This window comes from Physeter macrocephalus, chromosome 9 (genome assembly GCF_002837175.3).
Source record: "Physeter macrocephalus isolate SW-GA chromosome 9, ASM283717v5, whole genome shotgun sequence".
NCBI classification, from domain to species: Eukaryota; Metazoa; Chordata; class Mammalia; order Artiodactyla; family Physeteridae; genus Physeter; species Physeter macrocephalus.
In genome coordinates, this window is record NC_041222.1 from 46,388,676 (window position 1) to 46,415,265 (window position 26,590).

The 26,590-nt window shown below is 35.6% G+C and overlaps 1 protein-coding gene and 1 non-coding gene across 32 annotated transcripts in view; one reads left to right on the forward strand and one right to left on the reverse strand.

Annotated features, from left to right (window-relative positions):
• The window catches only part of RFX3 (regulatory factor X3), a 299,451-nt gene that overhangs the window by 112,875 nt on the left and 159,986 nt on the right, over window positions 1–26,590 (reverse strand). For all 31 annotated transcript variants that reach the window (XM_028493929.1, XM_055087176.1, XM_024126911.2 and 28 more), the window contains one exon: window positions 3,475–3,572. In XM_028493929.1, coding sequence (XP_028349730.1) covers window positions 3,475–3,572 — 98 coding nt within the window. The remainder of the gene's footprint in view (window positions 1–3,474; window positions 3,573–26,590) is intronic.
• LOC112065798 (U6 spliceosomal RNA) lies at window positions 26,139–26,246 on the forward strand. Its single transcript, XR_002892235.1, has one exon. It is a non-coding gene; the product is annotated as a U6 spliceosomal RNA (small nuclear RNA).

Sequence of the window (26,590 nt, forward strand, 5' to 3'; positions counted from 1 at the left end):
CTTTTTATGGCTGAGTAATATTCCATTGTATATATGTGCCACATCTTCTTTATCCATTCATCTGTTGATGGACACTTAGGTTGCTTCCATGTCCTGGCTATTGTAAATAGAGCTGCAATGAACATTTTGGTACATGACTCTTTTTGAATTATGGTTTTCTCAGGGTATATGCCCAGTAGTGGGATTGTTGGGTCATATGGTAGTTCTATTTGTAGTTTTTTAAGGAACCTCCATACTGTGCTCCATAGTGGCTGTATCAATTTACATTCCCACCAGCAGTGCAAGAGTGTTGCCTTTTCTCCACACCCTTTTTTTAAAAAAATTAATTATTTTTGGCTGTATTGGGTCTTTGTTGCTGCGCGCAGGCTTTCTCTAGCTGCGGTGAGTGGGGGCTACTCTTCGTTGCGGTTCACGGGCTTTTTATTGCTGTGGCTTTTCTTGTTGTGGAGCATAGGCTCTAGGTGCTCGGGCTTCAGTAGTTGCAGCACGTGGACTCAGTAGTTGTGGCACACAGGCTTAGTTACTCTGCGGCACGTGGGATCTTCCCGGACCAGGGCTCGAACCTGTGTCCCCTGCATTGGCAGGCGGATTCTTAACCACTGCGCCACCACAGAAGTCCCCTAACTACTACTTTGTTACACAGTTATGGCCAATGAGATATAAGCAAAATGGAGCTGGGAGTTTCTGGGAAAGCCTGTGTGTGTGTGTGTGTGTGTGTGTGTGTGTGTGTGTGTGTGTCTGTGTGTGTGCGTGTGTGCGTGTGTGTGTGTGTGTGTACACACATATATATATATGTACATATATAGCATATATAAGATATCCTCTTCTTCCACCTTCCCTCTTCTTGCTGTCTGGAATACAGATGTGATGGCTGTAACCAAAGCAAATTTACTACTGTACCAGCAAATCTTGGCCCTGATATCCTTGAGCTGCTAAACTAATGTCAGCCACAGACTAAGAGGAAGTACAACTGTGGATGTTTCTACAGGCTCATTTCCTGTCATTTTTGGGTAGCTTAGCACTAAGCTGGCTCAGCTGGTCTAAGTTAATCCTAATGGAAGAACAGGCTGATGGAACTGAGCTTCAGAGGCACCCACTCCTCCCTAGATAAGAAAGCCATTTTTTTTCTACTACATAACCAGTTAATGTCTACTGCCCTGATCCCTAGAAATATGCAGCACTCTGTGAGGCCAGAGATCTTCTACTGGAGCAATTTCCATGGTACAATCCAGTCTAACTAGAGGGATGTGATTTATGCCAGCTTGCAAGATTTTCTCCACTAAGGTTTATTTTATATTTGCACCACATGGTGCCAATTATTTGCACAATATGCTACCTCTGGATTTCTTATTACCTGACAAAAATCAAAGTCCTAATTTGTTTAAACCTCTTTTTTGTCAGAGTTTCTTGGTTTCTTAGCTGACTGAATGCTGTAATAAATGTAAGATAAAATGTTATGGAATGGCAGAATGATAACTTAGCCCCCCAGTGGGGTCTGGTAAGGCTTTACCTAGGATGTCTTTGAACTAGGAAAACACACTAGGTAGGAAATGGTACCTGCTTGAACAAAGGTAGAGTATATAATGACCTTACTCTGAGGTAGCTGTGACAGATCTACCACAGGCAAGGATGAAATGACAATACAATTCAGTGACCTCTAGCAGTGTCTAGAAACCCATTTATTTTCCCTGATAGCATAAAGGACCAAGTGGCAGGCATCCCTATTTTTTGGGGGATAAATGCCAACAGGAGTTTGGATTTATGGTAGAGATTCCAAAAGCAGGCTCCAGGATGCCCTGGCCTTACACAACAAAGAGGTAAAAAATATTCAGTATGTCTAAAATATGTAAAGTATTATAGATTCACTAGAGTAACAGAAATGTATTGACCCTTTATTATGTGTCAATCACCTAAATAGATGTAAATAAAATAACAAAATGACAACAGTTTCCATTCAGGGAGAGTTCTTCTTAGTATGATAAATATAAATAAGCGTTCATAGCACCATGTGGAAGTGGAAGTCTGGGTATAGTGCTGTCTTTACCATACAGGGGACAAATAAGTTAACTGCAGAGGAGAGCCAGGGTCCACGTCTCAAGGGAGGGGGTGATGTGTTAGTCTATAAAAATATCGCTATACTGGGGGTAGTGGTTTTGGAAGGAAAGAGAAAAGGCAGAGAATGATATTCCAGCAGAGAAAACAAACCACATGTCCAAAAATACAGCGGTGTGAAAGGAGAGTACTTGGGGAAACAAGCACAAAGTTGGCTGTTCCTAGAACAGGTGGAAGATGAAGCTAGAGAGGTAGGAAGGGGGAGAATGCCAAGGTGGAGAGTTCCACTTTATTTTATAGGTAATAGAGGTTTAAAGGCAGTGGTGATTTAGGCAGATTCAGTGACCAAAAGCAATGAGAAGAGAGAAACAGTCAAGATCAATGAAGAGTTTTCAGTTTTGTATCATCTACTGTATACCAGGCCCTGTGCTAGTTGCTTTACACACATAGCCTTAAATCCTCACAACAATCCAGAAAGAGTAAGGCAACTACCCTCCCACTTCCCAGGAAAGAGTAATAAAAGCTCAGAATAGTTAAGTACTTTGACCATGATTATAAAACTAACAGAGAGTTAAACCAGGATTTTAAGTTGTTTAGTTATAATAATAGGTAACAATAAATGCATTTTCTACATACCATACACTCTTCTGGTGTTAGATTTATTGCAGTGGAACAAAAACAACAACAACAAAAACCGGACAAAAATCCCTGCCCTCATGGAATTACAGGTTGGTGTCATGGGAATCTATGAAATCACCCAAGGAGTAGGTGCAGTAAGAATAAAGAAAGCAGAGGTTATCAACCTAGGGCATACAGAAGAGTCAATGAGAGAATTTGAATTCATTTTAGAACTTAGAGATCCAACAGATTGCAAACAAAAATCTGTGGTAAATGAAAACAAACCTGGTGACTTATAATAGCTATTAGTCCCTTTATTTATAATAACATCCTGAATCTTAACCCAAAGTGTCTGAAAAACTCAAATGAAGTAAATGTACAAATTGACATTACTGTTGATGCAAAGGAGATGGGTTGGGAGTTTTAGGGGGAGGAGAAGTTCAGACAGGAAAATAAGATTTATTGAGTACCAGGCACTTTTACGTAAAGTAAGTACCTCATTTAATAAATGCAAAAAACCCTCCTAATATAGTAGTTTTATATTAGTTAACAGAAAACACATACACAAAAATTCACCTTATTGGTAAAAACAAAAAGCATAGGTTTTAGAAGGTATTATTATAATAGTGAACATACATTGGCTTAAGCTCAAACATCAGTTTAAGTTAATAACCCTACTCTAGTAAAAAATTACTGTGAAAACAAGGAAACAATTTGGGACGAGTAGAAGGTGTCAGAAAGTACCTTACTTTTCTCTAACTGAGGGAGCAGGAGAATGAATACAACGCCCATACATAAACTTACATTGCTCCATTGGTATAGACAGTGTCGCTTCCTTCCACGTACTGCACCTGAGCTGGATAGACATGCTGTACCTGCTGCACAGTCTGTACCTGCTGCACCTGGAAAGCAAATATTAGGACTTTGGTGAGGGGTAGATACAATAGAATGAATATACAGCATTAGATTTACCTCAAAGATTTCTCTAGGGTGTTGATAAACATGAGAATGTTTTATGATGAAAACTGTTAGGTTCATGCTAATTTCAAGATAAGTGCATGTTGAGTCCAAATCAACTGCAGCATTCTTGCAGGTATATTTGTATATACACACTTCAAGTGTTTAGGGTGAAATTCTGAAAGCTCCGCACTTATTTTGATGATTTATGAAATTCTCTTCACCTGGCTTGTGAATGCTACATTTATTTTTTAATTAAGAAATTCACAACGGAAAAGTTCAAACATTTATATATAGAAAAAATACTATAATAAACCCCATGTAATCATAATCCAAGATAAATAAACGTCACTAGACCTTCCCCTTTAGCACCTCACAGGATTATTTAAAAGTTAAGTACAGAACTTGCATCATTTCACTGGTAATATTTCACTTTTTTCCTAAGAGAAAAGAGCTACTTTTAACATGAACACAATACTAACATCAGAAATAAAACATTAACAATTCCTTAATATCATCATATAAACCCCAGTGATTGTTCAAATTTCTCTAATTATTCCAATGTCTTCTTAGAGTTGGCTTGTTCAAATCAGATCCAAACAAGGTCTACATGTTACATCCGGTTGACATTTCCTATCTTTCTCTTTTAATCTCTAACAGTTTGCCATCCTTTTTATATCTTGACTATTAGTTATTGAAAAAACTGGATCGTTTATCTAGTAGAATTTCTAGAATGCTAAATTTGGCTGATAGCATCCCTGAGATGTCATTTAATAAATTCCTCTATCTTCATATTTCCTATAAATGGGTAGTTAGATCAGGGGCCTTGAATAGATTCAATTTTTAAAAAGCTGTGTACTTCTTATTGCATCATATAGGTTGCCATAGAACAGCTGGTTGTCTCTCATTCTGCAATATTATTTGATCAGGGGGTTCACGTGTTGTCAGCTGGATACATTGATTATGATGTTTCCTATCCATGTTTTACCTGAGGATATCACTAGTCATTGATGATCATTTTCTAGAGGGATTATTTCAATTAATAAAAGGCTGCAATCTTATGGTAATCTGATTCTGTTATTCCCTCTTCATTTATTAGTAGAATTCTATAAAAGAATTCCTCTTATTAGTATTTGCTTACTCTGAATTAAGGTTTGTACAGGAAGAATAGGATAAATGCATGATTCATTATTTACCAGTACTCAGAATAATGATTTTTTTCCCCTAGCTCCCTCCCCAAGGTGACCAATGTTGCTTTCAGTTTGATTTTGCTTGTATCCTTATGATTTTTAACTTTTGAACATACTGTATTCGATTTTTTTTTAACACAGCAGTCTTTTTTTCCCTTAAAATTGTCCCATCTTTGACCAATGATAGTCCCTTTAAACTGTATCTTGTGTCTTTTGACATGACTATAGTCATCTTTCTCTAACTCCCATGCTTTCTGTTATGATAAGATGGACCAGACCAACCTCTTGTATTTCCTGTTCTAGATCTGAAATCAACTATTTCTTAAAAAATCCCTGGGTCTTATTATTTAGGAGTAATATAAATATGTAAAAAGTGTTTGGGAAAGCAACAGGCAAACTATTTGACATCTTTTTGATTTCTTCTACAGAAGTATTCACCATCTGACGAGTTGCTGTACAATATTATTTTTAAAAATACAGTTTATAAGAGCAAGAAGTTAGAAGGAAAAGCCTTAATGACTGTGAAAAGCAGAGTAATTAAATAAATATAGGAAACCATTCTGTAGAATATATGGTTGATGTTAAAAGAATTAAGTAAGATTGATACATACTTTAATAGCAAGATCTCTAAAACATATTCTAAGTGAAAAAGTATGTTGCTGAAAATTACCTACAGTGTAATTTGATTTATGTATATATCTGCATACATGGGCACATGTGTACACAAATGTACTTAAATATATAAAGGAAAATAGAAGGAGGCACACCAAACTTCTAAAAATGGTTACTTTGCTGAGTGACATTAAATGAGATGGAAGAGGGCTTCCCTGGTGGCAGAGTGGTTAAGAATTCGCCTGCCAATGCAGGGGACACAGGTTCAATCCCTGGTCTGGGAAGATCCCACATGCCACGGAGCAACTAAGCCCATGTGCCACAACTACTGAGCCTGCACTCTAGAGCCCGCCAGCCACAACTACTAAGCCCGCGTGCCTAGAGCCCGTGCTCCGCAACAAGAGAAGCCACCGCAATGAGAAGCCCGCGCACCACAACGAAGAGTAGCCCCCGCTCACTGTGGCTAGAGAAAGCCCTCCCACAGCAATGAAGACCCAACACAGCCAAAAATAAAAACAAATAAATAAATAAATTTATTTTTTTAAAAATGAGATGGAAGAGATGATGTGACTAACATCCTTTATGAATTCATATCTTGTATCTATTATATCAAATATATATCTCGATCTATGGAAGGATTTTCACTTCTGGCCATGATGGAGTAAATACTACTGGAAGTGCCTTGCCCTCCACTAAACAAGTAGATAAGTAGACAGAATATGTAAAACAATGTTTTCAGTCATTCAACAAAATGTATCATAAGATTGTGTTCCTTAAAAGAAGGGAAACAAATAATGTGAACCCTATAATGATCTTAGCTTTTGACCTGGAGGTAATCAGAGTGCAGAGCAAGAATGGAGAAACGAAGCAGAGCATCATGATCTCACTGAGGTGAGGAGACAGATACTGAATTTGGGAAAGCTGAGTCACCTGAAGTTTGGGGGCAGTATCAGAAAGGAAGTTAAGCAGAGAAATAGATCCAGAAATGCTCACAGAGATCCCCTTGAGTCTGATGTTGAATACAAGCTGCACGTGTGTAGGGGGCAGAGATGCTCAAATTCTGACCATCCACAGTGACATGACCTTATTGAACACCTAGAGCTTTCTGTAGAAACACCAGAAGGGCAGAGCGAGCCTTAGCAGAAGGGCTAAATTAGGTCTAGAATAAAGACTACTTTAGGTCCGTCCTAACAAATCTGAAAGAAAAGCCTTGATAATATCCACAAGTAACTGCCTATACAGAACTACATTTAACACTTTTAAAGGAAGACATCAAAATCTAGACATATAAAACCATAAGAACCATAATGTCCAGCATTCCAAAAAAATTATTAGACACATGAAGAAGCAGAAAAATGTGATATATAACCAGGAAGAAAATCAATCAATAGAAACAAATCTAGAAATGGAAGCTATGAAGTGGCAGACAGAGACATTAAAACAGCTATTCTAAATAGACTTAAAATTTAAAGGAAAACACAAACATGATGAGAAAAAAAGAAGCTATAACGAACCAAGTCAAATTTGTAGAGTTGAAAAATACAGTATCTGAAATGAAAAATTTGCTGAATGGAATAGAGAGCAGATTACATAATGCAGAAGAAAAGACAAGTCAAGTTGAAAACCTAGCAGTAAAAATTATCTGAAGAACAGAGAAAAAAAGGAAATAATGAAGAATAGAGAACCAACGAAATAGGGAACAATATCAGGTAGTCTAAAACAGTATAACTATAGTCCCAAAGAGGAAGAGCAGAAAATTTATTTGAAGAAAGAGTGGTAGAAACATCCAAATTTTATTAAAACTATTAACATTGTAAGAAGCTTAACATATGCCAATGTATAGAAAAAGAAAACCACACCAAAGTGCATCATAATTAGAATGCTGAAAACCCGTACAAAGGAGAAAATTTTTTAAGCAAGACAGAAAACAGACGTGTTATGTACAAGGCAACAGGTATTAGAATGATTGAAAACTTCCCAGTCAAAAATAATGCAAGCCTAAGACAATCAAACAACATATTTAAAGCAGTGAGAGGGAAATTTCAATCAAGAATCCTACAACCAGTGAAATATCTTCAAAAATGAAGAGGAAATCCTTTCTCAGGCAAAAACTGAGAGAATTCATCCTGCTCTAGAAGACGTCCAGTGAAGGTAGCCACAAAGGAAGCTCTTTGGACTGAAGAAAAATAATACCAGATGGAAAACTGGACCTATACAAAGACATGAGGAGCACTAGAAATGGTAACTTCGTAGGTAAAGGGTTTTTTGTTTGTTTTCTCATCTTTTAATTTCTATAAAAGATAATTGCTTATGTAAAGCAAAAATAACAATATGTGTATACCAGGGTTTATTTACCACATATGTAGAAATGAAATGTATGTATGACAAAAATAGCACAAAAGAGGGGAGAGGGAAATGAAAACACCCTTTTGTAATATTCTTATGTGAAGTAGTGTAGTATTACTTGAACACAGGCTGTGATCAGTTAAAGATATAAACACCATATTAAAAAATAGGATAGTCAATAGAGGAGATAAAACGCAATACTAGAAAACACTCAGTATATCCAATAGAAGGCAGAAATAGAGGAAATAAAAGAAGAACAAATGGAACAAACAGAAAATAACAAGAAGCTAGAATTAAATGCAACCATATCTATAATTATACTCAGTTTAAATCTTGACTGTCATAATGGGTAAAAATGTAAACTCTAACTATATACTCTCCACCAGAACACATTTTAAATATATAAAGACAGGTTAAAAATAAAAGGATATAAAAAGACAGGCTTTTGCAAACACCAATCACAAGAAAGACTGGTTATATTAATATCAGTCAAAGTAAAGACTTCAAGACAACCGATATTACCAAAGATAAAGAGGGAAATTTCATCAAGAAAATTATCAAGAATAAATAATATATCTTATATGTCTTTGCATCTAAGAACAGCTTTAAAATAACACGAAGCAAAAACTGAAAGAATCAAATGTCCTTAATTGGTTTCCTTCATGGGGGCCAATATGGTGTGGTGGCATATTCAGTTGATTTGGAAATAGGAGAACTGATTTTAAGTCTTTATGCTGACACTTGCTGTTTATATATTGGGATAGTCAATTCACTTCTTTAAGTAATAATTTCTTTGTATGTAAAATAAAAATTGTATCTACTCTATCATAAAGAATTTTTGCGAGAATCCAAAACTATTAAACATAAATACAAAGCATGGCATAGGCATATACGATAATTATAATACATCTTGAATAATGAGAGACATTCTTAAATACTTCAAAATATGAATCTTGTCTTCTACATCTGTGTAATTTTCATCTTTATATCCCACTTGGCTTCAGCCATAAATATGCACAATAAATGTTCATCAAGGATTCCTTCAAATCATGAGATTCTGTAATTAAAGTAGAAATAAAACTCAGAAAGTGTCAAGAATCTTGGAAAAGAATTCTGGATAGATGCTGGCTAACTCATCTAGGACATCAATATATAAATGCGTCTCTTGATTACACTGAGACTTTACAGTACAGCACAAAAATAGGGCATAATTCTTTGCATTATCTACCAAGTTAAGGAACTGATGCAGTAAACAGAAGACCTATTTACTTAAATAGAAACTAGAAAAACACTAAAAATACTGAATTATAGCATATTTTGGAGGTAACACAATTTTCATTATTATCCAGTAAATATGGTTTGTCGACTAATCATTAGAAACTGGGCCAAAGAGGCCTTTGAAAGAATTTAGTGATGAGAGATGGAATTGCCTGTAGTTTGAGAAAGTATTCTTTCAAGGGTATAATGATAGTGAAGAAAGTAAAAGAGGGGTAAAAAAGAAAAAGAAAGGAGAAAGGAAAAATAACTACCTTATGTATACATGTCTCATTTCACCAATGAAAAGTTAAGGTCCTTCAAAGTCTTTTATTTAGTTTTTAGTTGAGGGTCATTTGATTTTCTTTCCTTTGTCAGGGGGAGGGGACAGTGGGGCTCTATTATTAGTAAATGTGCATTGGAGAGCCGCAGAAATGCTCCTTTCTACCTCAAATTAAAATTATTTGGATCCAGGAAGAGAGCTATGTATACAGAATAACTTTATTGAGACTTACAAATCCAGTCACAGGATGTAAGTGCACACGTAGAGCATTTTTTATATTGTGATATACTCTCAAAGACCCAACACACTGTAAACACACTATATTTATTGCTCAATATTAAATAATGCCCTGCACCTAGCAAAGGAAATGCCCAGTGAATATTTGTGAAGTTTATAGTAACTTCTAAATGTGGATGTGTATTCATTAAAAAGCAAAAACAAAAACGAAGGAATGCTTATTATTCCAAAGTGAACTGATGTGATTACTTTTAATGCCCTTTAATGTATCATTAAAGACCAAAGGTAAAAATTTAAAAGCAAGGTGCAGGCTATTCTCTCTTTCCTAAAATAATTAACTGTGGTTCAAATTTGTTCAAATATTATTCTAGACTATCCTTATGTTAAATATTAATTTCTGTTCAAATATTTACTAAATAGTTATCTATGAAAAGTTTATTTTTTATTTTATTTGCCATACTGCAGTGCAGGAACTGCTCAGGTTAGCAATGCTGAAAGATATGGGGAAACTAGCATCCTGTAGGCATGCCATTACTATTCCCAATAACTGTATTTTCCATCCATCTTTGTGAAATCTATAAACTGTCACATTTTACTGCTTACCCTATCCAAGTCCTCAGGGGAAAGGAAGGAGATGATTAAATAAACTCTATAGGAAATTAACTTTCTCTTAATTTCATTGTCTTTCCCAGGATAAATTCTCAGAAGTGTTTCCTAAGAGAATGAACAAATATTTTTCACCACTTGAATTTTAATAAACAACAAAGTGATGAAAATATGAACTGAAAAGAGATGGACAAAGGTGGAATTAACAGAAATAATCAACAATTTCTACAATTAACTGTTCATTTAGTAAAAATGACCTTGGGCTAATTTCTAAAAGGCTACCTAGTACATATCAGAATGTTGGCAGTAATGAAGTCAAACCATAACAACATTCTGTACAAGAAATTTATCCATCCTCTGTCATCTGAAGGAAAAAAATATCCCCCAGTATAAATACATGCAACAATGTATTTACATTCATACACTAGATGAATTAAGCAACTTAACACTGTCTTACTAATACATATTTAAATGGAAGCACCTCTTATCACTATTCAAATGTAGTATTACAAATGCATTTGCTTATTTTTGTGAATTTTTATAATTCTTATTATTTATAAAAAGAAGTGAATACCAAAACAAACTACGTATCACAGGAAAATGTGCTAGTTCAACAGAATCAGTTAGTAGATTTTCAGGACAAATTTATACAATATGTTGTTTTGGATGTGCTTCAAGAAAAATAAAATGAATCACACTTCAAAACAGAAATCCTTTTCAATAGTAAATGAAATCATTTATAACTGTTAAGCTTATTAGTCAGCTAAGAACAATACTAATCTCTTTGTAAAAATGTCTTTATTATGTCAAGATCTTCATTGCCTTTCTTGTATAAAAGCATTCCTTACACACGTGGTTGGCACAAAACATTTCAAACCTTAGTACTGAGAACTGTCAAAAACTGCATTAAGATGACTTTAATAGACCCACAAGAGATATGAAAGAGCTCTTAGCAGATTAAAAACATGGGATATTAGAACAGCTATGTTAGAGGCTGCTATGGGACTGACCAAAAGTGAAGCAGAAGGAAAAGGATCTACACTGGAACAGCTATTAATAAAAGGGCAGGGGGGAAGTAAGACATCCAGAGTAGCAGCAGAGAGTTAATTAGAAAAGCCACCTTGTGAGAAAAGAGAGGGAACGGAACTAATTCAATATTTCTGGACCAGTAAAACTGCAGGGAATTGAAGGGATTGAGGAAAGATAAGTCAAAAAGTTCATTGAGTACAGGGTGAGTACTCGTTGCTAGAAGGAAAGATGCAACAAAAGAAAAGAGCATAAGAGGAAAACTAATTTCCTTTACAGGCACGGTTATGGGAAGAGAAATCAAAAACCTAAAGCCATTTTTTCAGTCTTGGTTAAAAGTAAAGTAAATTATACATTACAATACTGTTTAATAAATCTTGCCAACAAAGAATCCTACAAATATTTTGAATGCTGAAAGTTATTTGCAGGTACCGGATGTTTATACATTATGATCACAAGATCACAGGGAACAAAGAGCATGGTTAAGTGACAAGACAGGTTAGAAAAAAATGTTACTTAAAGTCTCTCCTTGTGTTTGCTGAGAAAGAACAAGACGTTTCCCTAGATCTTTAATGTTAATTTACAAAGTTCTTCCTGGGATATGCAGTGATAACTACAAAATTCCTGTTTAATCTTCTAAGACTGGTAGCCCTCCACTTCAAAGAATGTGATGAATGTGAACTGTTGGAAAACAGGATATTGTTCATTGAAATGACAGAGTTCATTTTATGTAAAAAAGGAATTTGTTCATTTACATTGTAAATTCACTCACTGTCCCTGTGTTAGTTAACTCTCTCACTTATAAACTATGTAGCTCTCCCTTTTTTTTTTTCAGAAACACTCAGATTTTTGGATATACTTTTCTCATAGTAGACTTTATGTAAATAAATGATGCTTCTAGCACACTCAAATCCAACAAACATCACAAAGTCTGCTTCTTCAACAGGGCTAGAGGTAAACATGAAATGTACAGGAATTATTTACTAAAACTTTGTGATTGCTATAGGCAACTAGAAGTTATTATGAAAGTGTAAACATTACTGCTACACTTGTACTTCAAGTAGAGTCATATGAAGGCTAATAATGTAGTGATTAAGGTCCTGGCTCATTTTCTTGCACTTCTGACCACATGAAAATGAGGGAATCAATTGGGAGTGAATTAGTTCAATATATCATCCCTACCTGCCTACCATCTACCTCCCAAAAAATACCTGATTAACATCAAAGAGCAGGAGCTACCTGGAAAAGGTGAAGCAAGTTTCCAAAGGCAAGAGGGGAAGTGTTTTTGGTAGCAGGGATGTGACTCAGAATAGATTTAGTTTATAAGGATTTCTCAATGATAAATTTGATAGATATTACATAAAATATATATAAAGCCATTTTTGTGAGTCAAAAAGAACAAAGTTACAACTAGTTCCTGCAAGTGAGGAACATTTTTTGTCATGATTACAACACTGTCTTAAACATTATTCCCCTTGGGGTCCAGCAGGACAGACCAATACTAAGATTCTACTAAACTAAGTAATAATTTCTGGGGGAAGAAATTTACTAAACAACACTCTGGTGACCAGAAAGAGCAAATGAGCTCGGTATACCAATCTTGCTGCAGTATTAGGACAAGTCTTTAGAATAGGAGGCTTCTCTAGTCTCTCTAGTAATACATCAAACTATAGAAACTTAGAATATCAATAAATGTAAGCAGCACATCAGAAGATCTAGCTATGCATAAAATACATTTTGCAACTCTAGACTGACCATCAGAGTATGCACTTTAAATGTCTTCCCTGGTGAAAAGGCATAGATGCAGATTCATACGTGCTCCCAGTGTCTATGGTAATGAAGCATATTTGCAAGAGAGACGCTGACTCCCTTGGGGTGGAGTACACGGAACTAAGAGAATGAATTATTAAACTTATGTGTTAGTAGTCAAAGCCCCGTAACTTAAAATAACAGAATTCCTTAGTTATATACGATTGTTAAACTAGTACTGAAACTATTATTAATAGTGATATACAAAATTATTTCATTTGTTCCTCACAAAAATTCCGAGACGAATTAAAGACGGTAGGCATTTTCGCCCCCATTTTATAAACAGTGACATAAGTACAAAGACATAGTGACAACCCAAAGACATGGTAAATGACAGGTAGCAATGATTCTAGGTATTCTGAATCCAATCCTAGAATTCTTTCTACAATACCAGTGTTTCCCCAAATGTGGGATTAATGACATTGGTGATACATAGGCAAGACAGTAAATAACTATGAACCATATCCTAAGAATTTTTTCCATTTTCAATTATTTTTAAAGCATTCTGATATGTCAAGGAGAAGGTCTCAGTTTTTACCACCTCTGAGGCTAAAAATCTCACTTTTTAAAGGAAAGTAGGCCCCAGTGTTGGGTGTTGTCAAGCAAAAGCAGTTAGCCAAATCATGTAATATTATTTCATTTTTACTGTATTTAACTTTATGTTTATCTTCCATTTATGTCAAGGGATACTAGTTTTTCATTTCTGGAAGAAATATAAGGTTCTACTTATTAAATGAATTCATTTAAGTAATTTTACAGAGAACTAGTAAGTAAAACATAACTATATAGTGGACTTCGGAAAAAGCAAAATCATTAAGCAGTCTGCAAAGGACTGAAAATTAAAAATACTATACTACATATCATATGCTATAAATCATACTCTTTAATAATGAGAGTCTTACCAAAAGACTTTCCACTTTAGAAAACTTATTTCATACATGAATTAAAACAATTAATTACTTCATTGTATCAACTCATTAGTTACCTAAACTCCTCAACAAAATGAGTAGTAGCCGTAATACTACCATAGCAAGGGTCAAGTTAATTTTGAAGCAAACTTGGCATATCACCTACTTTTTAGCAATATTTTATTTTACTTATCCTAATATTTTCATAATAAAATTTATACATAAATACAGTTGCATAAGATTCAAACAAAAAGAAATAATCAGAGTAAAATGTGATTGCCTCCTGCTTTATGCTCACAGCTCACTTCCGGCTATTCCTGTTCCTGGACATAATGACTAGCCAACCTGATTAACCAACCGTAGGACAGCATGCAGTCCTCCAAAGTCCTACCAATAAATTCACCTTCATGTGCCTTTTTGTCTCTGTACTAGCCAGGAGCAGAAGAGTTAGCACTAACTGCAACAACAGACAGCCCCCAAATCTCAGGGCTTTAACTCCTAAATTACTCATCTAACGGAGGGTACACAGGAGGTCCTGATCCACATGGTCACTTTAGAGACTCTGATTAACAAGGCTCTATCATTTTGTAGTTGTGTCATTCTGATGTAGCCTTAAAGGAGCTAAAGATTGTAGAGGTGGCATCATAGCTCCTAAATGCCTTGACTCACAAATAATACACTCACAAACTACTATCCAGAATATGCCACAGGGCCCAACCTAAATATAAGGGAAAATACACAGCTGAACATTTTATGTATCTGATAAAATACCTTTTTGTTCAATAGTACATATATGAACCAGGTGACAGATAATGTGATTTCCTGCTACTTACTTTTCTTCACTTAACAATACATCTTGGAGCTCTTTTCAAGTGTGTATGTATGGGTGTCTGTGTGTACATGCATGTACAACTATTTTTATTGGTTTCATAGTATGCTATAGTATAGATAAAACTTACTTAACCATTCCACTATTTATGAATATTCAGGCTACTTTTTTCTATTATAAAAAAAGTGCTCTAAAGAAGGAATACATCTAGTTTTTAATCAAACATTCTATAGAGTTGATCCTCTCCATATGTTTACTGGCCATTGGTTTCTCATGTTGTGTGAATAGCCTATTCATATCCTATGTCCATTTATCTACTGCATTGCTTGTCTTCCCTTAATGATTTACAGAATCTTGTTAAACATGATGAAATTTTTACTCCAATGTATTTAATATATATTTTTCCTTCAACTCTGTTTATGGTGTTTATTAACTATTACTTGGCCAAATATCAACCTCTTTCCTATAAGCCTTGTAATGTTTTATATTCTACATAAGATGATCTTCCCCTTTTTAAGATTATGAAAAAATATTCTCCTGATTTTGTTTCTATTGGTTTTGCAGTTTTAAAACTGATTAGTTCTACAATCTATTTGGGGTATTAAGATAAAGGTATACCTTTATTTTTTTCTAAACAGATAACCAATTTTTCTCAACACCATTTACTGCATTATCTTTTTTTTAATTTGAAAGGGTATATTTATCATGAACTAAGTTCTCATTTATACATGGATCTGTTTATTTACTCCTGGTCTGTTACCATTCAGTTTTTATTACTATAGCTTTGTAGTATTTTATAAGATCGGTAGAACAAGTCCTTCACAGCTCTTCTTTTCTATGTTCTCTTCCATGAACTTTAGAATAAGCTTTTCAACTTTTAAGAAAACCCTGTTTGATGTTTTGATTGGATTATATTGAAATTATGCATTTGTTTGGGAGAGAAATGAATTCTGTATAACACTGAGTCTGCCCATCCAGACTGCCTAAACACAGTAATCTCACCATATATCCTTTGCAGCAAAAATCTCATTTTAAAATTTAGGCCTCCTTAATGGCCTTTCATATGTGAGTTATATGCTTCCCCCTAACTCACTGGTTATGAGTGACCTATTATGAAGACTGATGCTATTTTTTGAAGTGATATCGTAGGCAGAATTCTAAAAATCTCTGATTCCAAACCTGCATCTCCGTAACCTACGAAAGTGATGAGAAATCTCTTCCGTGATTGTGTTACATGGCACGATTGAGCTTAAAATTGGGACTGACCCAGCCTCATAAGCCTTTCAAATTAGAGTGCTTCTCTGGCTGGTGGCAGAAGAGGAGGTCAGAGAGTTAAAGCAGAGAACGCTTCAACATGCACGTCTGCAGGAGAGGCCACGTGAGAAGTGATGTGGGCAGCCTCTAGGAGCAGAGAGCACACCCCAGCTGACAGCCAGCAAGAAAACAGAGACCTCAGTCCTCTATAACTGAAAGGAAGGAAATGAATTCGCCCCAACAAGCTGAAAGAGCTTGAAAGTGAATTCTTCCCCAGGACCACTACATAAAAGCCCAGTGTGACAGACACCTTAATTTCAGTCTTCTCAGACCTAGAACAGAGAACCCAGTTGAGTCCACTCAGACTTCTGATTTAGAGAAATTATGAGATAATAAATGGGTGTTGTTTTAAACCACTAAATTTGTTGTAATTTGTTACACAGCAATAGGAAACTAATCCAGATAGACTCCAAAGCAATTGTTATTACCACTTTCCCCCTCCATGGGTTTTCAGGATTCCCAGGGAAAAGTAAATACACTCAGAACGACTTCCCCCTTCCTCACCTGTATTCGCATTAATAGTCCCTAATTAAGACATATATGCCAACCAAAATCTTTAATTTCCTGCTAAATTTTAAGACTTTGGGGAAATAAAAGGCTAATTCTTCCTGTAAAAGTTTGAATATTTAAGGTACACAGTAAATCAAAAACAAAAATATCAAAGGACAAAAAAGAACCTCAAAAGTCATTGGGTAAATCACCTAATGAAAATTAGGAGAATACTGTTACCAAACCCTAGAATCCAAAATCTATTTCACAAGAGGCCAGGATATATACAATAACCAAGTTTCTTTCAGTAATTATCCTAGTGACTACAATGTTTAAAGGCGAATACAATATTTTAGTAAAATAGTAATTAATCAACACCGTCAATCCACTGGTATAAATTATTGCACTATTTACCTTTGCTTTTAAGTGAAAATGCAATTTATTACGTAGTATGTTAAATTTCTAAAACTCTTCATACTCTTCAGAAATACTGAATTATTCATACTCTGAAATATGCTGAGAGAATTTTTTTAATAGATATTTATTGGAGTATAATTGCTTCACAATACTGTGTTAGTTTCTGTTGTACACCAAAGTGAATCAGCCATATGCATACATGCCTCCATATCCACTCCCTCTTGAGTCTCCCTCCCACCCTCCTTATCCGACCCCTGTAGGTCATCACAGAGCACTGAGCTGATCTCCCTATGCTATGCTTAGAGAATTTTGAACTGGTATATGGCTGAATTATATAATTTTTCAGAACATATGTTTAAAGAAAATTATAATGGTACTCAATGACAAGAATGACAATAAAATAAGCTTCACTTATTCTGTCTGCATGCTTCTATACTATTTCAATCCTTTTTAACAAAATGTGTTGCATATAGTTCTTGGGTAAAATTTTTAAAACAAAGAATAAATTTAAAAAGAAAAAACTTTAGTGAATATGAAAGATCACGATTTTAATTTTGATGGAATTGAGAGAAACATATTAAGTTTTAGAATCTGAAAACAAATTAGAGGGAAGTAAAAATAGAGTAGAAAGAATTTAAAGAAAATACTATAACATGGAATAATGGTTAGCTACTTGTTAGAACTACTAAAACAATGTTATGAGAGTTAATTAAAAAGAAAACTCATCCATTGTCTAAAATAAATTTTAAAGTTGTTTCTTAGTCAAAAATGATTTTTAAAATTATTGACTTCTCCAATACTGCTCTCCTCAAACTGCCAATTTCTATGAAATACAAATAAGAGAATTGTAGTGATAGACTAAGGAACCATTATCCTTCCTGAAATTTTAACAGATGGTCTTATCAGGACAATGGACAGGGATCTTATTTCCTTAACTGATTTTCTTTGATGTCTCCATGGTTTTTCACTCAGTAAACAAAAGGTATTATTGATCTAACCACCAAGTTGTCCCTGCATGTTGGTAGCGCATATTGCAATCAATTTAACAGTTGTTGGGAAAGCAGATCTAAACTCTACTTACCATTACCCTGATGATTTGCATGGAACCTCACAAGGGAGAATGATCCCTTTGAGCTAATGCTTTGCCCATTCCTAAGCACTGTAGCTGATAATTTAAATTTCATATTTTGGCATCCATTTACATCTTAGTACAAGTAACTTCCCCGCAAAAACAAGGCTAGTTCTGATGTAGAGGAGACAGAGAGAATTGTGTTTTGTATGTAAGCCCCATGAAGGCAGGAACAATACCTGTTTCTTCTTTATCCTCTATCACAATGCCTGGAACATAGTAAACTCTCAATAAGGATTTGATGAAGGAAAGGAGGCGAGCACAAACTGAAATTCAACAAATAGCTCTGAGTTGCCAATGAACAACAAGAAAAAAAAAAACCACACAGGCAAATGGCACATTAGGGGAGAAAAACAGCAAAAAGAAGGTGATAGTGAAGGGAGTAAGAAAGTTCAGTTCTCATACTATTCCTAAATAAATGCATTTTATGTTTCTTTACTTCATGACTTTCTCATTTAATAGCTCCACCCATATGCTATTTTAAAGAATAAAATTCATTGGAATGGCAGGAAAAAACATTCTACCATGAAAGGCTGCTTACAAAGAAGTAAAAAGATGGGGCCTTGTAAGCACTGACAACATATTACATTAGATAACTATTTAGGTGAAGAATACTTTTACATTAGCAAGAGTAAAAATGGTTTTTTTTGCGGTACGCGGGCCTCTCACTGTTGTGGTCTCTCCCGTTGCGGAGCACAGGCTCCGGACGCGCAGGCTCAGTGGCCATGGCTCACGGGCCCAGCCGCTCTGCGGCATGTGGGATCTTCCAGGACTGGGGCACTAACTCGTGTCCCCTGCATCGGCAGGCGGACTCTCAACCACTGTGCCACCAGGGAAGCCCAAGAGTAAAAATGTTTTGAAGCCAAAGATAAATGACTAAAGATATGGGTCAAAAAAATGGTTGCTGACTAATTTGGGGCTGAATCAATGACCAATTAGGTTTACAGACAAATTTTATTTTTTTTAATTAAAAAAAATTTTTTTTTAATTTTTATACATGGCCAGTTAGGGCCCTTGAAAGAGTCAAAAACATTTTAAATGATCTCCAGAAAGTTATCAAATGAGTACATGTAAACTATATATAGGGCTCAATTTCATATTAATCCAAATTGTAAAATATTTACAAAGTCAAAAAGTACAAATATTAAAAATTACTCTTAAAAATTACACTACAGGGCTTCCCTGGTGGCTCAGTGGCTGAGAGTCCGCCTGCCGATGCAGGGGACACGGGTTCGTGCCCAGGTCCGGGAAGATCTCACATGCCGCGGAGCGGCTGGGCCCGTGAGCCATGGCCGCTGAGCCTGCGCGTCCGGAGCCTGTGCTCCGCAACGGAGAGGCCACAACAGTTAAGAGGCCCGCGTACAGCAAAAAAAAAAAAAAAAAAAAAATTACACTACATATTTTTCCATTACTGGTAATTGGTCTGTTCATATTTTCTCTTTCTTCCTGGTTCAGTCTTGGAAGGTTGTATGTTTCTAGAAATCTGTCCATTTCTTCTGAGTTGCCCAATTTATTGGCATATAATTGTTAGTGGTAGTCTCTTATGATCCTTCATATTTATGTGGTATCAGTTATAACTTATCCTTTTTCACTTCAGATTTTATTGACTTGGGCTCTCTTTCTTTTTTTTTTTTAAAAACATTTTTATTGGAGTATAATTGCCTTACAAAGGTGTGTTAGTTTCTGCTTTTTAACAAAGTGAATCAGCTATACATATTCATATATCCCCATACCTCCTCCCTCTTGCATCTCCCTCGAACCCTCCCTATCCCACCCCTCTGGGTGGTCACAAAGCACCAAGCTGATCTCCCTGTGCTATGTGGCTGCTTCCCACTAGCTATCTATTTTACATTTGGCAGTCTATATATGGCCATGCCACTCTCTCACTTCAGCCCAGCTCACCCTTCCTCCTCCCCATGTCCTCAAGTCCATTCTCTATGTCTGCGTCTTTATTCCTATCCTGCCCCTAGGTTCTTCAGAACCATTTGTTTTCTTTAAAGATTCCATATATATGTGTTAACATAAGGTATTTGTTTTTCTCTTTCTGACTTACTTCACTCTGTATGACAGACTCTAGATCCATCCACCTCACTAAAAATGCAAGAGGGATCCCTTTTCTCCACACGCTCTCCAGTATTTATTGTTTGTACATTTTTTGATGATGGCCATTCTGATTGGTGTGAGGTGATACCTCACTGTAGTTTTGGTTTGCATTTCTCTAATGATGACTGATGTTGAGCATCCTTTCACGTGTTTGTTAGCAATCTGTATATCTTCTTTGGAGAAATGTCTATTTAGGTCTTCTGCCTATTTTTGGATTGGGTTGTTTGTTTTTTAGATATTGAGCTGCATGAGCTGCTTGTATATTTTGGAGATTAATCCTTTGTCAGTTGCTTCATTTGCAAATATTTTCTCCCATTCTGAGGGTTGTCCTTTGGTCTTGTTCTTTTGTCTCCTTAGGTAGGTTTATTCCTAGGTATTTTATTCTTTTTGTTGCAACGGTAAATGGGAGTGTTGCCTTAATTTCTCTTTCAGATTTTTCGTCGTTCGTATATAGGTATGTAAGAGATTTCTGTGCATTAATTTTGTATCCTGCTACTTTACCAAATGCATGGTTTAGCTCTAGTAGTTTTCTGGTAGCATCTTTAGGATTCTCTATGTATAGTATAATGTCATTTGCAAACAGTGACAGCTTTACTTCTTCTTTTCCAATTTGGATTCCTTTTGTTTCTTTTTCTTTTCTGATTGCTGTGGCTAAAACTTCCAAAACTATGTTAAATAATTGTCTTTTTTTCTTAACAAGTCTAGCTAAAGGTTAATCAATTTTGTGTATCTTTTTAAAGAACCAGGTCTTAGTTTCATTGATCTTTTCTATTGATTTTTAGTCTCTGTTTCATTTAATTCTGCTCTGATCATGATTTATTTCCTTTCTACTAACTTTGGGTTTTGTTTCTTCTTATTCTTCTAGCTTCTTTAGGTGTAAGGTTAGGTTATTAACTTGAGATTTTTCTTGTTTCTTGAGGTAAGCTTGTATCGCTATAAATGATAGTACTGCTCTTACTACTGCTTTGGTGCATCCCATAGGTTTTGGATCATTGTGTTTTCATTTTCATTGTTTCCAGGTATTTTTTAATTTCTTCTTTGATTTTTTCAGTGATCCATTGGTTGTTCAGTACATACTGTTTAGCCTCCACCTGTTTGTGTTTTTTTCAGTTTTTCTCTTGTAGTTGATTTCTAGTCCCACAGCATTGTGTTCAGAAAAGATGCTTGATATGATTTCAATTTTCTTAAATTTACTGAGGCTTGTTTTGGGGACTAGCATGTGATCTATCTTGGAGCTTTATAGAATCATAACATCAATATTCAGTCCTTACCTAATCAATCGTTCAAAACAGTATTCAATAAATTATTAACTCTTTAACTTCAAATTCTTCTGTGAGGTACATGGCTTTTAAAAAATGAAACAAAACTTAATAATATATAATCCGTAAATGAGAAGTGCCTAAGACACAGTTGGATTAATCTGAGGGGAGAGGAGGGCAGAGATGGACTGGGAAGAGGCACAGAAAACTTTCTGGCATGACAAAAATATCCCATATCCTGAACAAAGTATGGGTATAGGGATAAAATCACTTCTCACAGCACACTGAATAGTGTCACCTAAGATCTGTGTATTTCACTGTAAATAAATTGCAGCTCACCAAAAACTAAATGGCAAAAAAATAAATGTATGTAAAATATTTCTTGACTATAATAAAAACACAATTACAGAATGTAATTAATTCCAAACTGAGAATAGATGCCTCTGTGTGTGTATATGTGTGTGTGTGTGTGTGTGTGTGTGTGTGTGTGTGTGTGTGTAATTTAGGGGGAGGAGTAGGTGCTTCCCCCATAAAAATGAAGCAGTAATTTATTAAGTTTTCATAATGATATGTGGCCACAACAGCATCATAAAACATCTGTGGGAATGATGACCAAGAACATAATTAAACAAAGATTCTTCAAATTACTGTGTATTAACATAAAATAAATCCTTTTTTAAATGAAGCAAAATAACTACTGAATTATTTCACTCTGCTTAAGGGAAAAACTGATCAGAAGTAAAGTCATTCAATTTATTTGCTATTGCATATATATCACTGAAGTGGGACATTGTTAGTTGCTATCAAGGGTGAGTTCTCTAAACATCAGAGTTGCCTATTTACAATCTACAGTGGCTTTCATTTTTCAGATGTTTCTATTTATAATGCCAGCAGTACAGTACTTTTTTTCTTCTGCCAGTGGAGTTAAGAAGATAAAGCAAATGAATTTAGATACTTACAAAATAATGTAATCAATTCAATTTCTTTTGCAGCACAGTTAATTCCTATTGTTTAATTTTAACTTTATATTAGCACAAAGTACTTAGGATTAAATCAGTGTTTACACTTACATGGCTCCAAAATACATTATAATAACTATCAAATAATTGATATAGATATGCTATGGCTTTGGGGATAATTTCAGTAATCTGTATAACTAAAATTTAAATTACCATTCAAATGATGATGAATTATTAATAAACTATGAAGTTTTACATGTGGCCAGAAATGTAAATTATATAAGACTTCGATAAATGTATTATCTTGAAAAAGCAGTTATGGAAAATAGGCTCATCAACTTAAGTAAGATGAAGAGAAGCTGGAGAAAGTCCAGGAACAAGTAATATAAATTACGAAATGACTGGGAAATGACTTAACAAAGAAAGCCTAAAATAATGTGGGTTAGTAGGGAACAGACTACTGGGGTTCAATTAATAACAGTCTTTATTCAACTAGATAAAGTAATACTATACAAATAGACCTTCAGTACTCTGCACATTGAGAAAAGGATCTAAGAAGGTAAACGTAAGTAGCAACTAGAAGGGCTATGTTTAATACCAAGAAAAGTTTCCTTTTCAGTTTCAAGACTTTAGAGCCTAATTACAAAGATGGCTATAAAATCCATTTTCTCTGAAAATGTTTGGCCACAATAGAAATTACCAAAGGTAGTCATTCCTCTAACACATATGTAACGATAGGTAGCAAATTTTGTGTACCCCATGGCCATACACACTCACCCTTACCACATCAACATACACTGGTCTAGCTTTACACTATAGCATCTGAGAGATTTATCAGGCCCTTAGCACCCTCTTTGCCCACCTGCATTTCAGCCAGAAATGTCAGGAAATTAACCCCCACCTGTGAGTGGCCAATGTCTGACAGGAGTCTATATAAATACCCTAGGCTTCCTTTGCCCTTAGGTGAAATAACTCTGAGATGTGGCATAACACTGGCTCCCAGACTGCTCCAATGTGATCGATCTCCAATTAGCCACAGTTGTAACTTGTATAATAATATGATCTCTGTTAGATAAAATCCCTTCCCTGTCTCACTTTCCCAATAACCTATTGGCATATCCTGGGATCATCCCCCGAATAAACTACTTGCACTGAAATCTTCATATCCAAGATTGCTTTTTAACTACCTACACTAAGACAACATACATGCCATTTCATTGTACCACCTGTCTTTTCATATACTTAACAGTTTCTTTAAATTCCCCAATTATAAAATTTCTTGAAAAACTTTTATAACACAAGAACTAGAAAACTGATACCTTCCAACTTTCATTATTACAATACACTAAAAATAAATGATATCGAAACAGTTATTTAATACTAGCCAGCTATTGCTGCCTATTATCTCAGTCTAAATCCTGCTTTTTTTTTAAGTGTGTACAAGGGAGTGGGGAAAGATTAGCAAATATTTGTGAGGTATTACAGATATGCTGCACCAAACTGACCATGTTTATTACTTCGAGTGACAGAGAATGGAAGAAGGAATAATTTCCTCACTCTGTGATTCAATGTTTTCTTAAATCTCTTTCCCATAACCACCTGAAGCCCATCTTAGCATCTTGGACCATGTAAAATCACTTCACATCCCAGTGGAATGTACATTCCACACTTTAGAAAATATTACACTACAGAATAGATAAACCTGAGAAAGCTAATTCACAGTCTTACTCAGAAAAAAATTAATAGAGATCTCTCAAGATTTCTTTGACCTCTATATAGTTTCAGAAACTATTAAACAGAGTTAGGAATTCTAGTCTTAATTTTTTGTGTGGCTGTGGCCAAGTCACTTCATTTTTCTGGACCTCAGTTTCCTCAATCTTAAAATAAAAAAGTCAAATAGGTACACGTTTTCTCTTTTCTGTTCTCCTCGCCACTTCAGTAACAAAAGGAGTGAGCAAAGGTGAAGCTGTAGGTTTCTTAATCCCATTCCTTCAAAGCAGTTCTGGGAAGATCAGGAGGAGACAGGAGAGAGAAAGAGAGGGAGGAGTAGGTGAAGAGGAAAGAAGGAGAGGGAGGTGGAGGAGAAAGACTAGGAGGAGAGAAAGAAACAGAAAGGAAACGGACTTTTAAAAATACAGGTGCCACCTTCCACTTATTAAAATGGCTACTATTGAAAAGAAAAAGAAGATAACAAGTGTTGATGACAACGTGGAGAAACTGGAACCTTTGTGTACTGTTGGTAGGAATGTAAAATGGTGCAGCCGGTGTGGAAAAGAGTATGGCAGTTCCTCAAAAAAGTTAAAAATAGAATATACCATATGACCCAGCAATTTCATTCCTGGGTATACACCCAAAAGATTGAAAGCAGGGTCTCAGAGAAACACTTGTATCCTCATGTTCACAGCAGCACTATTCACAACAGGCAAAAGCTGAAAGCAACTCAAGTGTCTCAACAGATGAAAGGATCCACAAAATGTGTATACATACAATGGAATATTAGCCTTAAAAAGGAAGGAATTCTGACACACGCTACATCATAGATGAACCTTGAGGACATTATGCTAAGTGAAATAAGCCAACCACAAAAAGGCAAATAGTATATGATTCCACTTACATGAGGTGCCTAGAGCAGTCAAATTCATAGAGACAGAAAGTAGAATACAGGTTACCAGAGGAAATGAGGAGTTGCTGTTTAATGGGTAGAGAGTTTCAGTTTTGCAAGATGAAAAGAGTGCTTGAGGCTGGTTGCACAACAATGTGAATCTACTTGACATGATTGAACTGTACCCTTAAAATGGTTATGATGGTAAATTTTACATTACCATTTATTTTATCATGAATTAAATTTTTTAAAAATACAGGTTACCATGGGACTATATGACATTTAAGATCTCTTTCAGCTCCACAGTCTTTGAATTAGCATTAACAACAATTATGTAATTCATCATGGTCATGATACAAGGTTCATGAACAAAATTAAAACAAAAAAGTTATTTATCCCATATATATCATCCACAATATTTGCAGTATGTGTATTATAACCATTAATCTCTATAATCCAAGCAATGAGCTTCAGTGACTAATACTTATTCATGCTCTCTACAGAGAGTCACTAAAATTTACCTAAATGTTAAGAAATCGTACCGCCAAATAGAAAGTTCTGCAAATTTAAGGTTACTATTAATCTTTCTTCAAAACTGTCACCTCCACTTTGAATGCCATTAAATCCCAGTCAGATTGAAAGGCAGTTTCTTCTGTGCTCGCACAGAGTAACATTAGTACGCTCTCATGGTCAATCCTGTGTCAGGATGAACTGCACATGACTGCCGTTCTACCTTGATTCTGAGTCCCAGTGAGTAAGACCTCACCACGCAGTAGCTTACTGATCTTGTCTAGCTGTGTCCACAGCACACTGCAACCACACCGTACTTATTAAAATTAGCACACCATTTACTCATAAGTTCTCATATATATATTTTTTTTTTTTTTGTGGTACGCGGGCCTCCCTCTGCTGCGGCCTCTCCCGTTGCGGAGCACAGGCTCCGGACGCGCAGGCCCAGCGGCCATGGCTCACGGGCCCAGCCGCTCCGCGGCATGTGGGATCCTCCCAGACCGGGGCACGAACCCGGTTCCCCTGCATCGGCAGGCGGACGCGCAACCACTGCGCCACCAGGGAAGCCCTCTCATATTTCTTAATGTTTCTTAATACAAGCTGACAAGACGATATCTAAAATTAAATAAGTGCTCGCTTTGGCAGCACATATACTAAAAATTGGAACGATACGGAGAAGATTAGCATGGCCCCTGCACAAGGATGACACGCAAATTTGTGAAGCGTCCCATATTTTTGAGAAATGGAAACAAAAATAAACAAATGGGACCTAATGAAACTTAAAAGCTTTTGCACAGCAAAGGAAACCATAAACAAGACAAAAAGACAACCCTCAGAATGGGAGAAAATATTTGCAAACGAAGCAACTGACAAAGGATTAATCTCCAAAATATACAAGCAGCTCGTGCAGCTCAATATCCAAAAAACACAAACAACCCAATCCAAAAATAGGCAGAAAACCTAAACAGACATTTCTCCAAAGAAGATATACAGATTGCCAACAAACACATGAAAGGATGCTCAACATCAGCATCATTAGAGAAATGCAAATCAAAACTACAATGAGGTATCACCTCACACC